Here is a 20,591-nt window from a genome sequence, read left to right on the forward strand (position 1 = left end):
CTGCAGAGGGGAGCCTCGGCGGAGTTTTTGCGCTGATTCTGCCCGCAGAAGACATCCCTGGCGAGGAACCAGACCGCCTGCTCGGGGACGTGTCCAAAAGCACTGGTCCAGGGGAGCTGCGAGCACCTCCGCCCGCCGAGGACACAGCCTGGGGATGCTGAACTGTGCCTTGCAGGGGAGGGGAAGGAGCCCGGAGAAATCGCCCACCGGCTGCGGGGTCGTCCTCCGCCTCTCGCCAGCCTCATTCGTCTCCGGGAACACGCCGGGGGCTGGACCCAGCCATCGTCAGGGCCGTGCTCCTCCAGAGGTGCCTCAGCGCCGGCGTGAAGGGGAGCCTCGTCTCCCCTGCTTCGGGAGGGACCTGCTTGCCCCAGGATCCGCCCCCATCGGCTTGCAGCAGCTGGCCCTTTTTTTAAATTGCTTCCCACCCTGGCTGCGTACCCGCGGGCAGGCAGCAGGCCCCTGTTTTTCTCAGCACCCCCATAAAGGAGCTGGCGTCTCCCCCTGTGATTTCAAAGGGCTGCGCCTTAGGTTTTGCCGGTGAGAAGCTGAGGTGGTTCGGTGCTGAGCGCTAACGAAGGGGAACAGGAATTAATTGGGCAGCATCACAGGGCTGTTGCTAACACCTTGCTGCTCGCATTTCTTCTCCCTAAAAACCCAAGCAAGCGCTGCGTCCTGTGTCGAAGCGAGGAGAGCATCTTCAGCACATCCGCGCCGCAAGGAGCAGTCCCCACCGCTCCCGACTGCCCCTGCCGTCGTTTATTTGTCGTGTGGGCCATGCTGTGTCCCCGCCGCGGCCGTGTCCCCAGCACGGGTCGTGTTACCCCCGTGCCCTACCCGAGTGCCCCCCAGCCACAACCCCCCCCGCTTTCTCCGTGCCTCCAGGTCAGCGGCCCCGTGAGCCGCAGGTGTCCTGCCGTGCCCTGCTGGCATCGGTCCCTCTCTGCAGCCCCTCTCTTGCCTTGCCTTATTTTCATTATTAATATTATAATATAAATATTTTAATATTTTAACATTTTTTAAATATTTTTTCATTATTAAACATATAATAATTCATATTACATATTGTCCTGGTTTCAGTTAGGATATATTCAGTTAGGATATAATTGATTTTTTATATTCTAAAGGATATTATATATTCTAATTGATATTATATGTATATTTTATGACGTCCTGGCAGTCCTGCGAGCCGGGAAGCATCGGGTCGGACTGCGCCCACGGGTGGGCAGCTCGGCGGGGTGCTGTGCTGCCCCAGGGGGAAGGGGCAGCATGCTGCCCGCCGCCCCACAGCCCACGCACCAGCTCGGCTCCGTCCCCAGTGCTGCTCCCGGCGGGGCTCTGCAGGCCCCAGCTATTCTCCAGCCCTTTTGGCGTGACGATTAAGCGCGTTAAAATCCATGCAAAGAAGAATAATTGCTGTTTTTCCCCTGAGCCTATTACTTCCAGCAGCGTGCCCGGTGCTGGCTGGGGTACAGCTCCAGGGGCCGGCGAGCAAAGGGCAGCAGGTGGCTTCCCGAACACCAAAAAAATCCTTCCAGAGGGGAGCCTGGGGCTGAGCCCAGCCGGCCCCAATCCCTCTGCCGTGCGCGCAGGGCTCCGGGCGGGAGCTGCAGCCCTCAGCCAGGCAGGGAGCCGGGCTGTGCAGCTCACCCTGCGGCTACGGACGGGCTGATGGATGTCTCGGCATCCCTGACACCAGCCGAAATTTTTTTTAGAAACTCGGCGTTGCCCGCGGCGAGGTCTGCGGGGAGGCAGAGCGCCGCCGCGTGTGCTCCCCGGAGCAGGGAACCCCGGGGCTGCTATGAAAGGGTCTCAGCAAGGTCATTGTGCTTGGGAAGAATATATCCTTGTCTTGTTTCCAGGCTGGAGCCTTTCAATCGCTTCTGCCCGCTGAGGAAATACACTGCCCTAGTGTGCGCCTGAACAAAGCCAGCGGCCGGGGCCATCTGTGCACACAATTCCTGCTCGGCGCTGCGACGCCCATGCCTGCTCTGCTGTTCTTTTCTCAACGCTATCAAAAAAAAAAAAATCAGCGGTTTTAACCAAATTTTAGCGGGTGGCCGGCAGCGGCCTGGCTTTGGGGCTTGGCATGGGGCTTTGCCCCCTGCCTCGCGCCCCCCCAGCTCGAGGGAGGGCTGCAGCCAGCCGGCTGCCTGGCGGGCAGAGGGCTCCTGAGGATTTTTTGCCGGCTGAATTCTGCCCTGCCTCCGTCCTCACCCGGTGCACAGCTCCTGCAGTGTTGCTGCACGGCGACAGGGGGAAAGGAGAGTCAGGAGGGGGCCGCGGGGGGAAAATTCCCTGTGCGCACTACGCAGTCTGTGTCCTGCTCTTTGTGGGCATTGGGAGCCCTCAGCCTTTTTTTTTTTTTTAATGAAAAAGCCATAACGAAAAAGCAGCTGGAGGAGCCGTCGGTAAAGCTGAACGGCCTCTGCCGTGGTCTCAAGCAGAAAGACTTGATTGCCTGGTCCCCCCTAGGAGGTCCCACCAGGGTCTTGGATTCATTCCAGCGGGTGTAGCGGCATCTCCGCCTCTTCCCGAGATGCGGGGGGGGGGGGGGCCCTGTGCAGGCCCTGGCATTAATTCCTGTGTCAGCTGCCCCAGCAATAATCGGCTTTGCAGATCCCCAGACCCTGCCCCACACGTGCGGAGCATCATCTGCTTGGCAGCCCCCAGCTGCGGCAGCAGGAGCGGCCGGGCCCCCGCGGGCTCTGTGAGCATTTCGTCTTCTGGGGGGGCGGACCAGGGAGCAGGCCCTGATCTCGGGTGCCTCAGGCCAGCTTTCAGGGCCCTTTGCTGCCTGATTGCCCTCCGAAGACACCGGAGGATTGCGGTGGGCTGCAACAAAAGTGCCCACACACGGACAGAGGCAGCGGGGACACGGGGACGCGGCCGGGGGCTCGCAGGCAGCGAGGAGCAGCGATGCTGCGTCAGCCCCGGGACGGCCCCGGCGGGAACGAGAGGGTAGCAGATGGGAAAAGGAGGGACGAGGAGGGGACGAGGGCAGGATTTTCCTGCCGTCTGTCCCTGCTGGGACCAGGAAGGAGCCCCCCCGGCGTGGATCTGCCATCGCAGGGCCCCGCAGCCCCTGGTCCTCCGCTGAGGCAGCGCCGAGTCCCGGCTCCCGTGGCTGCGGTGGAAAGCCGACCGATTGTCAGCGGTTTAGCTTCATCGGTTTTCTGACCGAATGCGAGTTTTAATTAAACATCCCGCTTTAATTAGCCAGGCATGGCGGACGCTAAGCTTGCCTCGAGATTCAAGGCTGCAGGTCCCGTGCTTTAATGAAAAGAAGGAGGCAGACGACTGCACCCCCGGCGTCTGCGACAGCTCCTCATCCTTCCGGGGGGGCAGGCAGAAGAGTTGGGAGCAGCACCTCGTCTTTTCCTGGCTCGTTGCTCTCCTCTTCTCCCTCCTGATGAAGGAACGCCCCGCTGCCCCCATCTCCTGGCGGCCGGGGGCTCGTCCCAGCAGAGAAAGCGGCCGCGATGGCTGGAAGGAGAGGAGGAGCAGGGTCTGGTTGCTACACGTGGGATCAGAGCGGGTCCTGGGCTCTCAGCGTACGCCAGGAGTTATTTGGGGTGAGTTTTCTCTCCTGGGGTGGCAGCAGTTATCTGGAGCCTCCAGGTGAACCCGGATCACCTCCACCGACGGCAGCTGGGTTGTACAGGAGGAGAACCAGACCGGCTCCTTCCGAGGGACGCTGAGGAGGTGAAAATGGTGCTTTCCTGCCGTTTTTGTGGCTGCAGGGAGCCTGCTCAGCCCTAGGGAGCCCGCGGCTCGCTGCACCCCACTGCACTCATCCGTGCTTCGGGACGGGGGAGCCAAAGGCTGGCAGAAATCCCGTTGTGAGCCGTGCCTGGGAAGGAGGGCTGCAGAGCCATTAGTGCGCACAGAAAGGGGACGGATTCTCTCCCGAGCGCTTCGGGGACAGAGATTGAAGCGCTCAACTCCCATTAATGCTAATGTGAGCTACTGAGGTCTCCTCTTGCTGCTTTGAAACAAGAGCATCAGTAACGGAGGGCTGCGTTCTGGGAAGAACAAATGCGCTTGTTTTTAGGACTGCGCTAGGTGACGTTTTTCTGCATGTCATACTCATTAATTCCCTGCCTGTGCTGGCCGGGGTGAGGCTCTGCTCCTGCACATGCAAGCAGGCTGTCACCCCGTGCCGCGGAGGATTTGGGTCTCCATCCACCTTCCCGGCCCTGCTGGCAGACACCGGTCCCAGGGCAGGCTTCGGGGCCCCGAGAAACCCCAAGAAGCCCGGGAGGTTTTGCCTGATGGTTCCTTTCCACGTGAAGATGCAAAGATCATCATTTCAGCATTTCCCCGGGAGGGGAAAACCTCTCCAGCAGGTCAGAAACCTTCCCGGCGTCTTGCTGCCTGCAGGAGGGCAGGCTCCAGGCTGCCAGGCTGGGGGTGGCAGCAGGGTTGCAGCCCCTCTGCTGCCCTGCCAGAGCATCCCCCAGCCCATCTCTCCAGCCCCAGTCCTTCAAGACCTCAGCGTGAGCCTTCATCGCCCCCAGCCACACTCATCCGTCTCTCCCTTGCTCCCTCCGTGGGGTTCCTGCGAGCTGCCTCCTTGTTTTCTTGCGGAAAACCTCTGCCCCTTGCGCGCAGCGGTGAAATCCTCCTCCGAAGCGACAGGCTGCGTTAAAGCTTGGGTGTGCTCCAAGGGGAATGGCTCTCCAGGAAGGTACCTGGAGGATTTACGGCCCCAATCAGGCCGTTTAATTTCTCTCCACGGCCCCCGACTTACAAACAGGATAACAGAAGACAGAAGGACTTGTTTTCTCTGCGTCCCGCGGCTGTGAATCACGTCGTCACCGCGCCTGCGGCGCTGCGCTGCACACATCCAGGCCTGCCTGCGAGCCCCCGCGCGCGTTCCCATACACGCCGCGTCGTCACAGGGCATTAATTAACATGGTTTAATGGGCTAACCACGACGGCTCGCGGCTCCGAGCCCCCAGAGGGGCGCGTCCCCAGCAGGGATGCAGCGCGATGTTTGCTGGGGATGCCCGGCAGCCTGGGGCTGCACAGGCTGAGCGCTCGCCCTGCCGGGGAGCCGTGCACGTGGGAGGCATCTGGGGACGCAGCAAGAGCTCGGGAGGGAGCCCGCAGGCGGTGGACCATCTGCTTCTCCCACTTGCTGGGAAACGTGCACGGCTGGAGGGTTGTGGTGGCTCTGCTCCCACCCAGAGAGCTTTCCTAGGGGGCTGCGATGGGACACCCCGCTCCCCGCTGCAGGAGCCCAGGGACACGGGAGGGAGCTACGGTGGTATCCAGGGAGCAGGGGGGTCCCGGGGACACGAGAAGGAGCTGGGAGGAGCACGGAGAGTGGTAGGGAGGAAGATAAAAGGCCAGAGGACACCAGCACCTGCAGTCCGTGCTGCTCGTGGAGGAGCTTTTCAGGTTTTGAGCCTACCCAGGAGGCAGGACGTCGCCCGGGCTGCTGGCACCCCCGGGGAAGGCGCTCGCAACAGTCCCCGTGGCCCTGCACGTCTGCCTTTGCCTCCTCAAAACAGAGCCCGGCCTCTGGCGGACGGGGCCGAGGTCTCTGCGCTGTGAAAGCCGCTTCATTTGGTGACCTACCCGTGGGCAGCGCAGAGCTCTCGTTAAATTTTAAGGGCACATTTAAAACGGTTGCCCGTTAGGAGAGCCTCAAAGAGTTATGCTGAGATAAAGATCCCTTTTTTTTTTTTTTTCCCGAAACGTATGTTGATATTAAAAAACGGCTTTCTGAAGGCTCTGTGAAAGGAGGAAAAAAAACAAAAAAAAACCACACCGCGCTGCAGTTTTAATGAGGAGCTTGTAAACTTCCCAAACTCCCGCTGCTTTCCTGTATTAGCTGCCTGCTGTACCGAGGAACAGAGCCCTGCGGTGCTCGGCCCCCAGCAAAGCACCGTGCCAGGCTGTTCCCTAAACCTGGCAGGGCTGGAGCTGTGCACGGGGTGGGAGACGTGAGCTCAGGCCAGGAGCATGGGGATTTTTGCGGGGTTTTGTCGGGGAGGGGACGGGATCTCGCTGGGGTTTGTCCCCGCAGGGAGCAGCAGTGGCAGTGCCGCTCCTGCAGCCCTTGAGTCGGGGCGAGGAGCCAGGCAGGCTGCTGAGCTGACTTAGCAATCCCATTTTTATTAGAGATGCATTCGCTGATTAGCTCCGCATCCTAATGACTCGGTGCACGATAAATGACCGAGGAAGCGCAGAAATCGCTCGGGTTATATTAACATCTCCGGGGGAGGCAGCGGCAAGGTCGTTTTCTGGGCCACTGAACGCCTGCCCCTCGCTGCTCCCCGCTCCCTTCGACAGCCATCCCGTCCCACCTCCTCCCTCTGCCCCTGCCACATCCCCGGGAGCACAACGGCGTGACCACGGAGCGTTGGGTTTTGGAGATCTGGGGACATCTCCGCCCTAAAGCCCGCGTGCTGTTTGCGGCCCCCAGAACGCGAAATCTCTCCGAGAGGTAACTTACCACGGGCGCTTTGCCCAGCTCCTGAAATGATAACTTGGTGAAATCACAGCAAGAGGGATCTGAGTGAATGTTTGCAAGGACGAAGATGGAAAGCCCGTGGCGTTAGCGTTACGTCGCTGCGTTACGCCACTCAGCAGCGGCTGGGGCAGGCAGCGACATGCCCTCGCGCTGGCGGAGGCAGGGGCAGGCAGGACCCCGTTTGACTTCGGTTCCCGTGGGGATTGGGTTATTTTCGGGCTGATTCGGGTGGCCTTTTGCCCATCATCCTCAGCACAGAGGTCAGACCCTGCAGGATTTCTGGTACCTGGCTCCCCAGCGAGCACGGACCCGGAGGGGGCAGCGGGTGGCTCGCCTGGAGATGGCTGTGGCGTGTCCGTGACCACCTCTGGAGCAGGGGGACACCAGGTCTGTGCCTCCCAAAGCCAGGGCCTCTGAGATGATGGCTAACCCTCCTTTTCCCCTTCCCACTCCCAGGGCAGCAGGGGCAGAAGGACACCTCCGAAGGCTGCGCGCCCCTGGAAGGCGGCGCTGGGACGGCACTCGGTGCCCAGCCCAAACGGCACGCACGTCGGCTGCTCCAGCACAAGGACGAGGCCAGGAGATGGAAATGACCCTGCTCTTTCTTCCCCCTGCAGAGCCAGCTTTCCCAGGCCCTGAACGGGCTGTCAGACAGAGCCAAGGAGGCAAAAGAGTTCCTGGTCCAGCTCCGCAACATGGTGCAGCAAATCCAGGTACCGTGTCTCCCGGTGGAGGAGCAGCCTTTCTGGGGATCTTCTGCCCCATCTCCCCACCTTGGTTTGTGGGGGTCCTCTCCCAAAGGGGCCCACCGTCAGCACCCGCCTCTTTACGTAGCAGCCCCCTGCAGCCTTCCCAAAAACTGCTCCTCCCAAAGCCGTCTGTGTCGTGGAGTGAGCAGCAGTGACCCCGTCTCTGCCATACCCAGACCCGAGGCCAGGGTAGGATGGACCAAACCTGTTCCTCACCTGCCCCTACTCCATTTGCCATGAGGCAGAGGTGTAAGCACTCCGTACACTAACACTACAGATTGGTGTGTTGCAGGGCCATGGCTGTACATATAAAAATGGCCTTTGCCACGTCGTAAATAAATCCTGCTTCCCAACCGAAACGGAGAAGCGCCCCCGGGCTGTGACGCTTTGCTCTGACCCGCAGGAGAACAGCGTGGAGTTCGAGGCCTGCCTGGTGGCCCAGTGTGATGCCCTCATCGACGCCCTCAACAGGAGGAAAGCCCAGCTGCTGTCCCGGGTCAACAAGGAGCACGAGCACAAGCTGAAGGTGAGCCCTGCCCGCCAGCTCGGGTGCTGCCAGCTTTCTGCAGGGCTGCCGCCAGCCCGGGGCCAGGACCACGGCGCTGTTTTTGGGGTGAAGAGCAGGGAGGTCACCGTGAAGCTGCTTTTCTCGCCGTGCTTTGCACATCGGCCGAGTTCCCTTTTGCTGCAGGTGCTCAACCCGCTCCCAGCATGACAGGCCCTGAGCAAAGCGCTGCTTCCTCCAGGTCGTAGTTCCCACTGAATTACTCCGCTAGCGGGCCAATTAGCAGTCATTAGGTCATTAGAGCCCTCTGTGCAGCATCCACAGACCGTTAGGTGACCTTGTCCGTGTGCCACGTTGCTTCTGAGCTACCAGCCTGCTCCTGCAGGATGCGGAGTGCTGTGACTGCTGCTGGTTTCAGCGCAAGCTGCGACCCTGGGGCACTCGGTGTCACGAGGTGCCAGTCCTGTCGCCAGGCAGGAGCAGGAGCCTCTCCATTTGCAGTTCTGCTCCTTGCTGCCCCTCTCCCTTGTCCCCAGCCTTTCTCCGACCGCTGCGCCCAGCGGGCTCCCTTTCACTCTTCCCCTTTGGGGCACGGTTAATGACCCTCTCAGAAGCGGTTTTCCTGCTCTGCACAACCCGCAGAGGCCGCTCACACGCAGGCCAGGGGAAGGAGGGAGCCTGCTTCCCACCGCTCGTCCCGCATTGCCTGCTTCCTGCAGCGTAACTCAGCACCATCGCGGTGGCTGCTATTTGAAATCCAGAATCTGTTCCCCCCTGCACCGCAGCCCACGCAGCGGGGTCAGATTTTTAGCCTGAAATTCTTTTATTTTCCCTTTTGATTCTTGGAGGCGGGGGTAAGTAATACATGCTGTATGTTGCTGTAGGCGTGGATGGGGAGAGCTGTACCTCCCTGACCCACCCGAGGGCCAGCTAGGGTCCTGCACGGTGACATTTACCTCCCGTGGCTTCGGCACTGTCGGGCTGGGGCACGCAGCCTCTGCACACCCTTCCCCGCCGGCTTGGGGACAGGGACAGAGAGGGTCTTGCCTGCTTTCAAGGCGAGGGTGGCCACCGTGGGAGGGTGGCCATCGCGGCACGGGAGGGCACGAGGACGAGGGGCACGAAGGGACAGGGCCTGCCAGCTGGCACCGGGCCACCGGCGCCTGTCACCGCCGAGCCCAAGCTCCCGGTCCCGTGGAGCACCCGTAGCTGGGGTCAGCTCGGCTTCGGGGCTGACCTGCTTCGGCTTGACACACGTTTGGTGCAGGCAGGCACCGGTCCAGGGCTGCCCGTGGGCCTGCACTAATTGCTCCAGAGGGGGGAAATGAACTTGGGAGGGACATCTCGCTGCCCTTCCCAAACCTCCCTGCCCTTCCCAAACCTCCCTGCCCTTCCCAAACCTCGTTGCCCTTCCCAAACCTCCCCCCGGGCTTGGATTCAAACGAAGAGCCAGGCTTTAACAAACAGCATCCGAAGGAGCAGCGTGGCCGGGTTTTAAACTCCTTGTCTGTTCTGCTCCTCGTGGCTGGCCCTGGTTTCCAAAGGACTGTTCCCCAAGTTCCCCTACGGCTCAGGCTGGATTGAGCCGCGGCCGTACAAGTTCCCTGCAGGGTTGTCCCAGGACGAAATTCCAAGGGTAACATCAAAGCCACTGAGCTCCTGGACCTCCTGTCCATAGCACTGTACATATCTGTGTCTCCAGAGCTGAAATGCTGGTCCATGACCCTTCTTATGGGATTACAGTCCCCAGCAGGGCTCATCCCAGGCACCGGAGCCAAGGTTCACGTGAGGTTGGGTGCCCTGAACGCCAGAAATCTAGCCGAGTGCTGAGAGAGGAGGAAGGTGAGGAAGGCGTTTAGGTAGAGATGAGCACGGGTGTTACTGCCTTCCAGGAGCTGTATTAAGATGTAAATTATAGTTAATATCATCTTGCGGGAAAGAAAAGCTCTTGAAATAAACGTCCTATTTTAAGGCAGTAGTGAGGTGCTGTGAGTGCACAGCAAACGCCCTTTTTATAGGCTGTAATTAGTAACCAGCTCCTGCCTGTTGCCTCCTTTGACATGCAAAGGGGGAAAAAAAAAAAGACATAAAAACGACCAGAAATGAAATGTGTGGAGCTGCCCGAATCCCCTCGCCAGCCGAGCATGGTGCCCTGCTAGCCTTTTCCCAGAGGATGCCACCACTCAGCGGCTGTGCTGCCTCTGGGTTCCAGCAGAGCTCTGCAAACTACCGACTTCCCTGCACAGCCTAGGGCAGGCTGGTTTTCCTGGCGATCTGGTGGGTATCCCAAGCCCTTTGGGTTCTCCTGAGGCTGCCCAGCCACCGCCTTTATCCCCTTGCACGAGCCAAAGGCTTGAGGATCTTCCAGATTTTGCTTTCAGCTCTGGAATCACCTCCCCTGGTATTTAATGGGAATACTTCATTTCTGGGGTAACGAGGAGCTGAGATGCCCCACGCAGTGGAAATGCCGGGTGACAGCAGCAGATACCTGACAACCTCGGGATGTTCACAGCCACATGGGAATCCCGTAGGCTTCACTGCCCCCAGTGGGTTTTAGCCTACAGGGGGGGTGTTTGTGTCTTATTTTTACAACTTTTTGTTTCGCGGTCAAACCAATTCACGGGGTCTCACTGTCCTGTCTGCATCAAAGCTGTTCCCAGGCTGCTGTAGAGCCACAAAACCCCACAGGGTCCCAACCCAGGATCCGTCCTCCTGGCTTGGAAACCCTTTGGTGGCGGTGAAGGGACGGGGGGCTTTCCGCTGTCAGCTCGTCTGCTGGGTTTGCACTGCAGTCAAACCGCTGCTTCATGCTCTGGTTCTCCAGGTGAAGAAGTTCTCCATCCCCAGACGGGATCACGGAGCTGCAGACGGGCAGGACGGAAGGTTTGGGTGCTGGCAGGGTGCCCTGCCCAGCCTCCGCCCAGGTAGCAAGCAGGGCGAGCTGCAAGGCGAGGGCGGCGCGTGCCCAGCAGCCCCGCTACGGAGGATGCCCTGACCTCTGTTAGCAGGGATTATCTGCCTGGGAGGCCGGTAATTACCTGGCCTTCCTGCAGCCCCTCGTGCAGGAGGAGCTGGCTGGGGCCGGCCTCGCCTCGCCCTGCGGCTGGGGAGCGGGCAGGGCAGAGGAGCAGAGCTGGGGCTGCTGTCACCACCTCCCGGCTCCCTCCCCGCAGCGCCAGGAGGTCCCGCGGGTCTCGCAGACCCTGGAGCAGCGGTGGCAGGTCCCCTTGGCTTGCCTGTCACCCCGTCCTATTCCCAAACAGGTGACCGGTGCTGGGGGAGCCAGCAGGGTGTTCTCTAACCACGTAAAGTAAACCACGGGCTGGGCTCTTCCCCAGTGCCCGGCCAGCGGCACAGCTCGCAGCTCAGAGACCCAGCATCCAACCCTTGCGAGAGCAGGGCCAGAAAAATCCCCCTCTCCCGAGGCAAATTGCTCCGATTGATGCAAGGGGCTTTGCTCTGCGTGGCAGGGGCTGCTGTGAGGCTTTGCACTCCCCCTGCACCTTCTGGATCCTGCCCCAAAGGACTGGGAAAGGAGGTCCAGGGGCTTGCCCACACTTCTGGAAAAAGGCACAGCAGGGCCAAAGAGGGAGCATAGGAGTCCAGCTCTCCAGGAGCGGCTGATGCCTCCGCTCCGTGCCAGCAGAGCCATTCCGGTGCACTCGAGTGTTAAAAACTGGCACCGAATGAACTCTTCCCTCTAATGGAAGCATTCGAGGCCAAAACGAGCGTGCGCTTCTCTCCTGCCTGGTCTCTGAGCTCTCCAGCATCTCCGCACGCCTCCGCACACGCTTCTCGCTCTGGAGGACAAGATGGGAGCTCCCCCTGCTGCCTCGCCAGCCTGGCACGCCGGTGTGTGCTGCTGCTGCTGCTGCTGCTGCTGCTGCTGCTGCTGCTGCTGCTGCTGCTGCTGCTGCTGCTCCTGCTCCTGCTCCTGCTGCTGCTGCTGCTCCTGCTCCTGCTCCTGCTGCTTCTGCTGCTGCTGCTGCTCCTGCTCCTGCTCCTGCTGCTGCTGCTGCTCCTGCTGCTGCTGCTGCTGCTGCTCCTGCTCCTGCTCCTGCTGCTGCTGCTGCTCCTGCTCCTGCTCCTGCTGCTCCTGCTGCTGCTGCTGCTGCTGCTGCTCCTGCTCCTGCTCCTGCTGCTGCTGCTGCTCCTGCTCCTGCTCCTGCTGCTTCTGCTGCTGCTGCTGCTCCTGCTCCTGCTCCTGCTGCTGCTCCTGCTCCTGCTCCTGCTCCTGCTCCTGCAGCCCTGTCCCCAAAGCAGCAAGGGGTGCCCTTGCAAACAGCAAACCCCTAAAAACCAGGAGCCAGCCAGGAACGCGTTTCATAGCATTTCAGACGCATTGTCCCAAGTTGCAGGGCTTACGGTTCTTTTCTTCCTGCTAGGTGATTAAGTGGAGGTGATTAAGTTATAATTAAGCAACGCGTGATCTGATTGATTGCCCTGCAGGAGTCATTGCCCCCGTGGAAGCCCGGGCTCGTTTGCCGCAGGGGGCTGGCACGTGCCTCGTTGCAGCTCTGCCTCCCTCCCAGCAGCACGGCTGGCTGCGGGGGGGGCACTCAGCCCAGGGGGTTATTTTAACACGGGATTCACTGGCTTTCCCAAATTTTAGTGACAGCTTAGTGCAGCCTTTTCCATCAGCTGCTGGTGGGAAGCTCGCCTGTACTGCCTCTAACACCCTGGCTAGCCGTGATCCCTGGAGCTGTGCAGCTTCGTTCGGTCCTGGTGGGGAACTTTACGCAGCTTTAAAGCTCTTTGAGAAAATAAAACATTTTTTATTTCTGTGGGCACTTCCCTCTAAAGCCTAAACTCTCTCTTCCTGAGCCACGGTGCCCGTCTCCCACCCCTAACCAGCCCCTGCTTGGTGGGCAGCAGCCCCACTGACCGCCCTGCTGCCTCCCCCTGCCAGAAGGATTCGTCTCCTCCTGCCAGAGCCCTGCCCGAAGGATTCGTGTCCCTGGGCAGCGGCCCTGTCCCTCTGAGCTCATCTCCAGGCTCCTCTGCAGCCTGGGGGGAAAAAAAAAAAAGAAAGAGGCAATTCTGCATGGTCCGTCTCAGCCGATGGGGGTGAGCACCTCGAACACGCGAGTCTCACCCTCAGCACTGGAGCTGGGGCAGGCGGAGGCTTCATTCCTCTTGGAAATACCAAAACCCCAGGCTTGCTCCTCACCCACCACCCAGCGGCTCCACTCGGAGGCGTCCCCACGGAGGCCGTAGTAGCAGCTCTGTAGCTCTGGAGATGGGCGTTTGCTGTGCACGGAGCTAGCAGGCTGCCATTGGGAAGCTGTCTTAATTAAAGGCAGAGCAAGGAACTGCCCTGCCGCTTTGAATGATTACCTGAGTTAATAATTATGGGCCAAACGAGGCTTTCTGTTGTTCGTCAGGTTTTCGAGGATCCGGAGTTCGGTAAACGAGTTTTGGCCATTTCTTTTTTTTTTTTTCCTGGGGTCCCAGCCCCGCGGCCGGGGTCACCGTGGCTCTCCTTGTCGCTGCAGGTGGTGCGGGACCAGATTTCCCACTGCACGGTCAAGCTGCGCCAGACGACGGGGCTGATGGAGTACTGCCTGGAGGTCATCAAGGAGAACGACCCCAGCGGCTTCCTGCAGGTCGGTGCGCGGCCGGGAGCCCTGGGGAGGTACGGCGGGCAGGGCAGGTACAGCGAGGACGGTGCGCCCCGTTTTTTCCAGCCCTAAAATCGAGGGGCAGCCTCTCCGGGTAGCAGCAGGCCAGAAGCAGAAGGAGGATGGGGCCGTGCGTTGCTCCGAGCGCAGAATCAGGGGGTTGCAGCTGGCGGTCGGGGGTCTCCGGAGCGGAGAAGTGGGGGTGAGAAGAGGCACGGGGAAACTGGGGGAGCAGGGTAGGGGCAGGGAGGGTCCTCAGCACGCAGCCCCCGGCGGCACCTCGGCGGCTGAGGCTGCTCCCCGCCACCAGATCTCGGACGCGCTCATCAGGAGGGTGCACTTAACCGAGGACCAGTGGGGAAAGGGGACGCTCACGCCCCGGATGACCACGGACTTCGACCTGAACCTCGACAACGCCCCTCTGCTGCAGTCCATCCACCAGCTGGACTTCGTGCAGATGAAAGGTAAGAGTGTGCCCGGCGCCCCTGCTCGTGCCGAGCGCCTCCGCGCAGCGCGGCGGGGAGCAGAGGAGAGGTTCGGCCTGTCCCAGCGAGCCGAGGTGGGAAGGACGGAAACCAGCCTGGCTTTCGTGGCCTCCTCCGGGCCTCCGCGTCAACCTCGCCTCTGTTTCTCGGTGGTGAAGTGCAGAGCGCAGCTTGCCCTCCCTGCAATCCCCGTTGCTGGGCTGGGGCTTGTTTTGGGAGCAGTCCTGTGCCACGCGTCCCCTGTACCACAGCAAATACCAGCACCTAGGGACGGGTCAGGATGGGGCCAGCTTAGCACATACAGGGCGAGACCACCAGTGGTGAGACCCTCACCTCTCACAGGCTGCACCGGTGAAGAAAGGGCCTTTAGTAGCCACGTAAGACATTTGTTTTCCATCTGGGTGGCCCCGACAGCAGTGGCATCAGTCCTATTGTCCCCAGGTGTCCAGGTAACCATGAGCCAGATGCTACAGGGGGTCTTTGGCCCAGCTCCACAAAGTGAAATGCAAGAAATTCCTCTTTTAAGCAGGAAGGTGTTTTTTTTTTTCAATTTTTTAGTGTTTTGTTTTTTTTTTTTCACTGTGAGAGTGGTCAGGCACAGGAGCAGCTTGCACAGGGAGGCGGTGGAGTCTCCCTCCTTCTAAATATTTAAAACACATTTGGGTATGATCCAGCGCAGCCTGCTCCAGCTGACCTTGCTTTGAGCCAGGGTTTGCACCAGGCGATCTCCAGAGGCCCCTTCCAGCCTCCTTGCTCCTGCTGAGGATCCTACGCAGGACGTGGAGGAGACCCAGCAGGAGGTGGTGAACGGGGAACGTCGGCCACTCGAGTCCATCTTTTCTTTCCCGAGCATCCCTGCCTTCTCCACATCTTGTTTGGGTTCTCCATGTCATTTCTGGGCCATCCACGTCTTCTTCCCTGCCGGCTCCCGTCAGATTTGGGGCGGTGAGGAAGAGGAGGGAGGACGAGCGGCACTGCTTAGAGCAGGGTTGGGAGGCAATGTCCGACGATGGGATGTTTCAGGGGAGTGGCTGTCTCAGGGGCTTTTTCCCTGCCATCCCATTACCTCTTGCTGCTTTGCAGAGCAGGAGCAGGCTGTTACACACGCAGATACCCAGCTGCAGGTGTGAGTAGGAAGAGCCCTGGGACTCCTTTACGTCCCCTGAGCAGAGCACCCGATGGGCGGCTGTGGGGTGCGCAGCCTCCTGGCTTCAACCAGGGGCGCGCAGAGGCTGAGGGCAGCGACTGGTGGCCGTTCGGAGACCTCTCTGACGTGCCTGTGCCTTCTGCACCTCTTTCGGGATGCGTCCAGCAGCAAGAGCTGTTTGCTGGGGGAGCTGGCAGGGGAGGGCAGCCCCGGGGCCCCCGGGAGCGGGTGCTGTGCCGGGGACAGCGTGGGAGGACCCCAAATCTTTTTGGCAAGCTGAGGGCCATCGTCCCCTACAGTGGCATTGCTGAGAGGCGCCCTCATCTCTTCTTCGCTGCGTCTTGCAGCTGTAGCCTGCCTTTTTAGGACAGACCCAACCTATGCTGCGAGGCCCGAGGGCTCGTTCATCTCTGCTGCTGGAGCACCGCTTGTTTTGTTGCAGTGAATTTGGTGGAAAAACAGCAGCACTTAGTGCTGGGCTGCGGGTAAGGCCAGGCACCCTGCTGCAGCCAGCTCTGCAGAGCATTTCTGGGAGCGTCCCTGCTTCGGGACATGAATCAGGGCAGTGGCACACCCCATCTACTGTTGTTTTGCCACGCTTCTCCAAAACGCGTTAGAAAGAAATCCAAAACAAAGCAGAGAAACTCCAGGGAAATCTCAGCTTCACCAGGCTGGAGGCTGGAGGAATTTGGAGGAGCTTGCCTGGAAGAACAGCTCTTTCTGCTTCCCACCCGCGAGGTTGCAGTTACACCCCCGAGCAGCGCTGGTTGAGCCCCGAGGCACTAAATCCGTCCTCCGTGCTCCCCCCCCGGCGGCGGCGCTAGCAGCCAGGGTCACACTAACTTGTGTTTAGTTTCCTCTCCAGTGCCGGCCCCGCCGATCCTGCAGCTGGAGGAGTGCTGCACCCACAACAACAGCGCCACGCTGTCCTGGAAGCAGCCCCCCTTGTCCACGGTGCAGGTGGAGGGCTACATCCTGGAGCTCGATGACGGCAACGGCGGCCAGTTCAGGGTAGGTGCTCGGGGGCCTCGAGATGACCGGAGAGCTTCCCCGGACCTTTTGCAAGTCCTCTCCTGCCTTGGAGACGTGAGACTTGGCTGCTGGGGTGCCCAGGTGTGGTGCAGACAAGCCGTGGGCTTTCTTTGGGGAGGTTGAAGTCGTTCGAGGGGGTAGAAATACCTTCCCGGTGACCAATATGACTTGCAAATGCAAAGAATCCGTTTGAAGCTCTGTCTTTGTAGGTTGCTAAATATTTCAGGCGAGGTATGCTAATTGCCACGAAAGTCTCGTGGTTTGCCAGCTGCCAGAAAGCAGAGGTGTTTAAGGCCTGAGGGCTTTTAAATTGCTGTAATTACACAATTAAAATATGATTTTTTTCTGATCCGACACGCTGATAATTATCCCGGCGTGTTCACATCCACCGAGAGCAGGCGCAGCGAGCGGCCCGTCGCGTTTTCTGCGTACATCCACACGAAACTTAGCTAGGCAGGAGCCGGAGCAGAGCGAGGACAGAAGAAAGCAGGTGAGATCTGGAGAGGGAAGGGCACAGGAGGCCAATTTAGGGGAGCCCGAGGCTCAGCAGAGCCACTCCAGCAAGGTGAGGGCAATTCCCCGGAGTCCCAATTATTCCTTCCCTCCTAATTTGCCCAGAGACTTTGGAGTGCCGACCGCCTCTCACGGGACACCGGCTGCAGGAGGGCTCCTTGGGTGCCAAGAGCCACCTTTAGCTTCTCGTCACCCATCTCGGTCCGTTTGTCAGGGCACCCACGGCGCGTTGCTTGACCCAGAGCTTGGGCTGCTCCCAGCCCCTGCCAGGGTCTTTGGGGAGGTAGAAGCGACCTGCTCTGCCCTGCTCTGCCCTGCTCTGCCCTGCTCTGCCCTGCTCTGCCCTGCAGGGGAGCCTGCAGGCAGCTCTGCAAGCCCCGGGGACGTGCCTGAGAGGACAGGGAGCAGGTGCAAGCACTGGCTGCCTCTTCTAGGAACAGCACAGCACCACCCTGGCAGCTCTGGCAGCAGAGCAGGGCAGGCTCTGGAGTCAGAGCAGGGCAGCAAAGCTTTCCCACGCGGGTGAGATCCCCGTACAGAACCTCCATCCACACCACGAAGGGCAGCAAACCTCAGAGCTTTGTTGTGGGATCTGCTAATTGCAAGTGAAGGTTTCATGAGCCACACGTTTCGGTAGCCTGTAGATGTGTTTGTTCGCCATCTCTGCTTCCACAGCCTTGTTCCTTTGGCAGCAGGAGCGTGACGCACCAGTGAATCAGCAGCACTTTGCTGAAATCACCTTGTTTTCTTTCAAGGAACGCTTTGATCCTGCCACCCAAGAGCATGCAGAATTGCTTTCTGCAAGGATGCTTCTCTCTCCCGTGCCGTCTGCATTAATTCCTCTCTCTGGCACAGTTCCTCTGGGATTCAGGCCGGGATCGATGCTTTACAAATACAAACAGCGTATCCTTCCCCTACAGAAACTGCTCTTACGCCACGTTATTGTCAAGGAACAAACCGCTTTGCTCTACTTTAGCAGTGTGCAGTGCCCGTAAACCTGCCCCAGGCAGCGGTGCGGGGGTCCCGGCACTGACACGCGCCTGTGCTTGCTTGGCAGGAGGTGTACGTGGGGAAGGAGACCATGTGCACGGTGGACGGGCTTCACTTCAACAGCACGTACAGCGCCCGCGTCAAAGCCTTCAACAAAACCGGAGTCAGCCCCTACAGCAAGACCCTGGTGCTGCAGACATCCGAGGGTAAGGCGGCGCCGCAGCCCCGGCCCGTGGGCTCGCACGCTGCTCACACGCACGCAGGGGGCACATCCAGCACAGCCGGGCTCAGCACTGCCACACAGGGATCCTGCGGGACCCGAGCACTCGTGGCGGGGAAGCCAGTGCTGAGGGGAAAAAGGAAGGCTGTGTCAGCAGCCTCGAGCAGTGCCCGAGTTCCCTCTCGCCCCTTCCCTTTGCAGAAGGTGTTTTTTTTGGAGAGAATCGGTGCGGGTGCAGGGAGAGACGTCCCAGAGAGGTGGTGTAAGATTTTGCTGTTGTCAGGGCTCGTATTACACCCAGGGGAAGCTCGAATGTCTTCACTGATTTCGTTTAAAAGAAAAGCAAACGCTCTCAGCATCGCTCCCAAGACACTAGGGGCTGTGCGTGGCCGCACAACAACGTAACCGCAGCATCCCCTGAAAGCCTGGCGGCGCCCAGCAGGGAGCAGAGGGACCACGGAGCCACCCAGCTGTCCTCGCAGACCCCCAGGAGCTACAGACAGCCACGCTGGCACCGTCTGCGGAGCTGATCCCCCGCTGGCAGGCGCTCCGGATACGAACAGCCCTCTCGCAGGCCGTGGAGGAGTCTCCCCGCCGGACTCTAAGTGCATTTGTCACACCAGGCGCTTAATCCGTCGCGGAAAATCGGCTTGCTTCTGACGTGCAGGCTGTGAGGGTGGCTCTGAGATACAGGAGGAGGTCAGGAGCGGTGGTGCTGTGGCCACGGAGGGAGGGATCGGCCCCACGTCCACCCGGCAGCTCTGCTGCCAGGCAAGGAGCCTCCCCCGGGGGTTCTCCGCGCTCGGTGGAACCCCTTTTCCGTATTTCCCGGGCTAAATGCCTGGGGGGTACAGGCCAGCCAGGAACGGAGAGCACACCTGGCAAAGGGGTTGAGCGGAGAGCCGAGCCGTGACAAGCCCTTCTCATCCAAGAGGCAGAAAACTCGAATCACGAGCCCCAAAGGCCTCGGCGCATCTGTCCGAGAGCTGTGGGCGTATTTGCAGAGCTGGGAACCAGCATCAAGGAAGCTGCAGCGTTGCTCTGAAGAGCCAAGGACGGGAGAACCCGGAGCCAGCCCTGCACTGGGGTGGCCGAAACCCCTCCTGAAGGCCAGCAGTGCTCACCCAGCTCTGTGCCTGGCTTCCCCGAGCCTTGCAGGAGGCAGCAGAGCTTGGGCTTCTCATCAGCTTCGTGTCCCTTAAGCTGCACTGGAGCAGCTTACCTGTTGCGCAGCTCCAAAACGTGAAGGAACCTGGAAGAAATCGGCTGTTTGTGGTGGTGCCAGCAGGCCGGGGTGTTCCTGGGGCCGGTTCCTAGGTGAGTGCCAGCACGCAGACCTCTCCTGACAAAAATTGCTCACATTCAGCATCGGGGGAAAGTTTGCTGCTTCCAGCCTCTGCACTGAGCGGGCTTCGCACTTGTTGTCCCTGCACAAAAGAAAGAGGAAGAAAATATCAAAGGGGCCGGGAGCATTTTCTGCTCTCAGAGGCAGTCAGAGCTTTTTGGGCTCCGAGGGAAATAAATGCCATCCGTGTGCAGCTTCTAGATCTTGGCGAATGGAGCCGCTGTGCACGTCGCGGCCCCCGTTAGGCTTTTATTCCTGTCTGGACAGCAGCATCAGGCCTTTAAGTGCTGTTTTCCCCGAAATGGCTTTCAGGCGCTGCGTTCCCCGCAGCCACGCTCTGCGGCTTGCTGCAAAGTGTTCCTGTAGGGGAGAGCAGGGGGGGGCAAAAAAAGAGCCGGGCTCAGGATGAAAAGAACATCTCTGAACACAGCCGTCCTGTCGTAAGTGGTCATGAGACGTTCTCCTTGGAGGGTGTTATTAAAGGATGGCTTCTAGCTCAAGCGGACAAGGTCCTGTCCAAAGCTCGTGGAAGTTAACTGGAGCTTTCCTTCCTTCCTTCACGCTCGAGCCAGCCCGGGGGAAGAGCAGCGTGCCCGCCTGCCTCCCCTCCTGCCTCTCCCCGCTGCTGCGAGTCCCCAGTTTTACAGTTTTAGGTAAGGCTGCAGAGTTCAAGGCGAGCCAACACCACGAGCAGCGGCTCCCAGCTGCCTCTGCCACCCGGCTGTGCCGGGGATGCGGCGAAGCAGCTTGGACACCGTGGTTCGAGACCCCTTCCCCAGCCTAGGCAAGCAGCAGGAGCTTCCCTTAACGCCGTGCAACTTTCTCAGGCTGTAAAAATCCCTCAGCTGGGGCACTGGGTCCCAGTTCCCTCACCAGCTTACCGCCTCCCGTACCGCACGCAGCTTCCCCTGCAGCCACGCAGCGACCTGCAGCAGCCGCACGTTTTGAGCCAGCGTCGTTCGGACAGGGGCCGAGCAGCACGGGGGGAAGTGCGCTGCAAGGGGGCGTAGGAACGTAGGATGCCGGTCTGGGGGAGTCACGAGGCGTCAGAGGGCACATCCCGACCTGACCCGGAGCTCCGTTTCTTTTGGAAAAAAAAAAAAAAGGAAGGTTTTACAGCGATGCGCCTGCCCCATTTCCGAACCCAGCGACGCTCTTTGCTCCCGCAGCCTCACGCAGCAGCAAGCTCCAGAAGTTACCACCCACCGCGCAAAGAAGTGCTTCTTTTATCTGTTTTAGCATGATTTCCAGCTTTATCGTGGTTCGCAGAAAGAGACAGGAAGGCTGGGGGCACAGAGTCGGGGGCGTGAATGTGCGGAGGACGGAGGATTCAGGACCTCCGTTAGAACACCCCTTGGCAAGACGAGGGGAGAAATTGCAGGAGGTGACCGTTAGCGGGGAGTGGGATCCGATGACGTGAGGGGTTCCCTCTAGTGTGACCTTTCGCTGTGAATCGCATGAGTTGAATTCTCCTCGTAAGGCTCAGATGTGTTTTGACAG

The 20,591-nt window shown here is 60.0% G+C and overlaps 1 protein-coding gene across 26 annotated transcripts in view; it reads left to right on the forward strand.

Annotated features, from left to right (window-relative positions):
* Positions 1-20,591, forward strand: part of TRIM9 (tripartite motif containing 9) — a 46,403-nt gene that overhangs the window by 17,143 nt on the left and 8,669 nt on the right. For 19 of the 26 annotated variants that reach the window (XR_013951446.1, XR_013951447.1, XR_013951448.1 and 16 more), the window contains exons 2-7: positions 7,102-7,197; positions 7,637-7,759; positions 13,234-13,344; positions 13,670-13,823; positions 15,845-16,002; positions 17,594-17,732. Coding sequence is in view for 19 of the 26 variants with exons in the window: in XM_080592687.1 (XP_080448813.1) it covers positions 7,102-7,197; positions 7,637-7,759; positions 13,234-13,344; positions 13,670-13,823; positions 15,845-16,002; positions 17,594-17,732 (781 nt within the window). In the remaining 7 variants the exon portion in view is untranslated. Of the gene's footprint in view, positions 1-7,101; positions 7,198-7,636; positions 7,760-13,233; positions 13,345-13,669; positions 13,824-15,844; positions 16,003-17,593; positions 17,733-18,188; positions 20,586-20,591 lie in introns of those variants that run through there. The other 7 variants (XR_013951452.1, XM_080592684.1, XM_080592675.1 and 4 more) reach the window with 5 other exon arrangements.

Source organism: Anser brachyrhynchus (genome assembly GCF_964034855.1).
Source record: "Anser brachyrhynchus genome assembly, chromosome: 5".
NCBI classification, from domain to species: Eukaryota; Metazoa; Chordata; class Aves; order Anseriformes; family Anatidae; genus Anser; species Anser brachyrhynchus.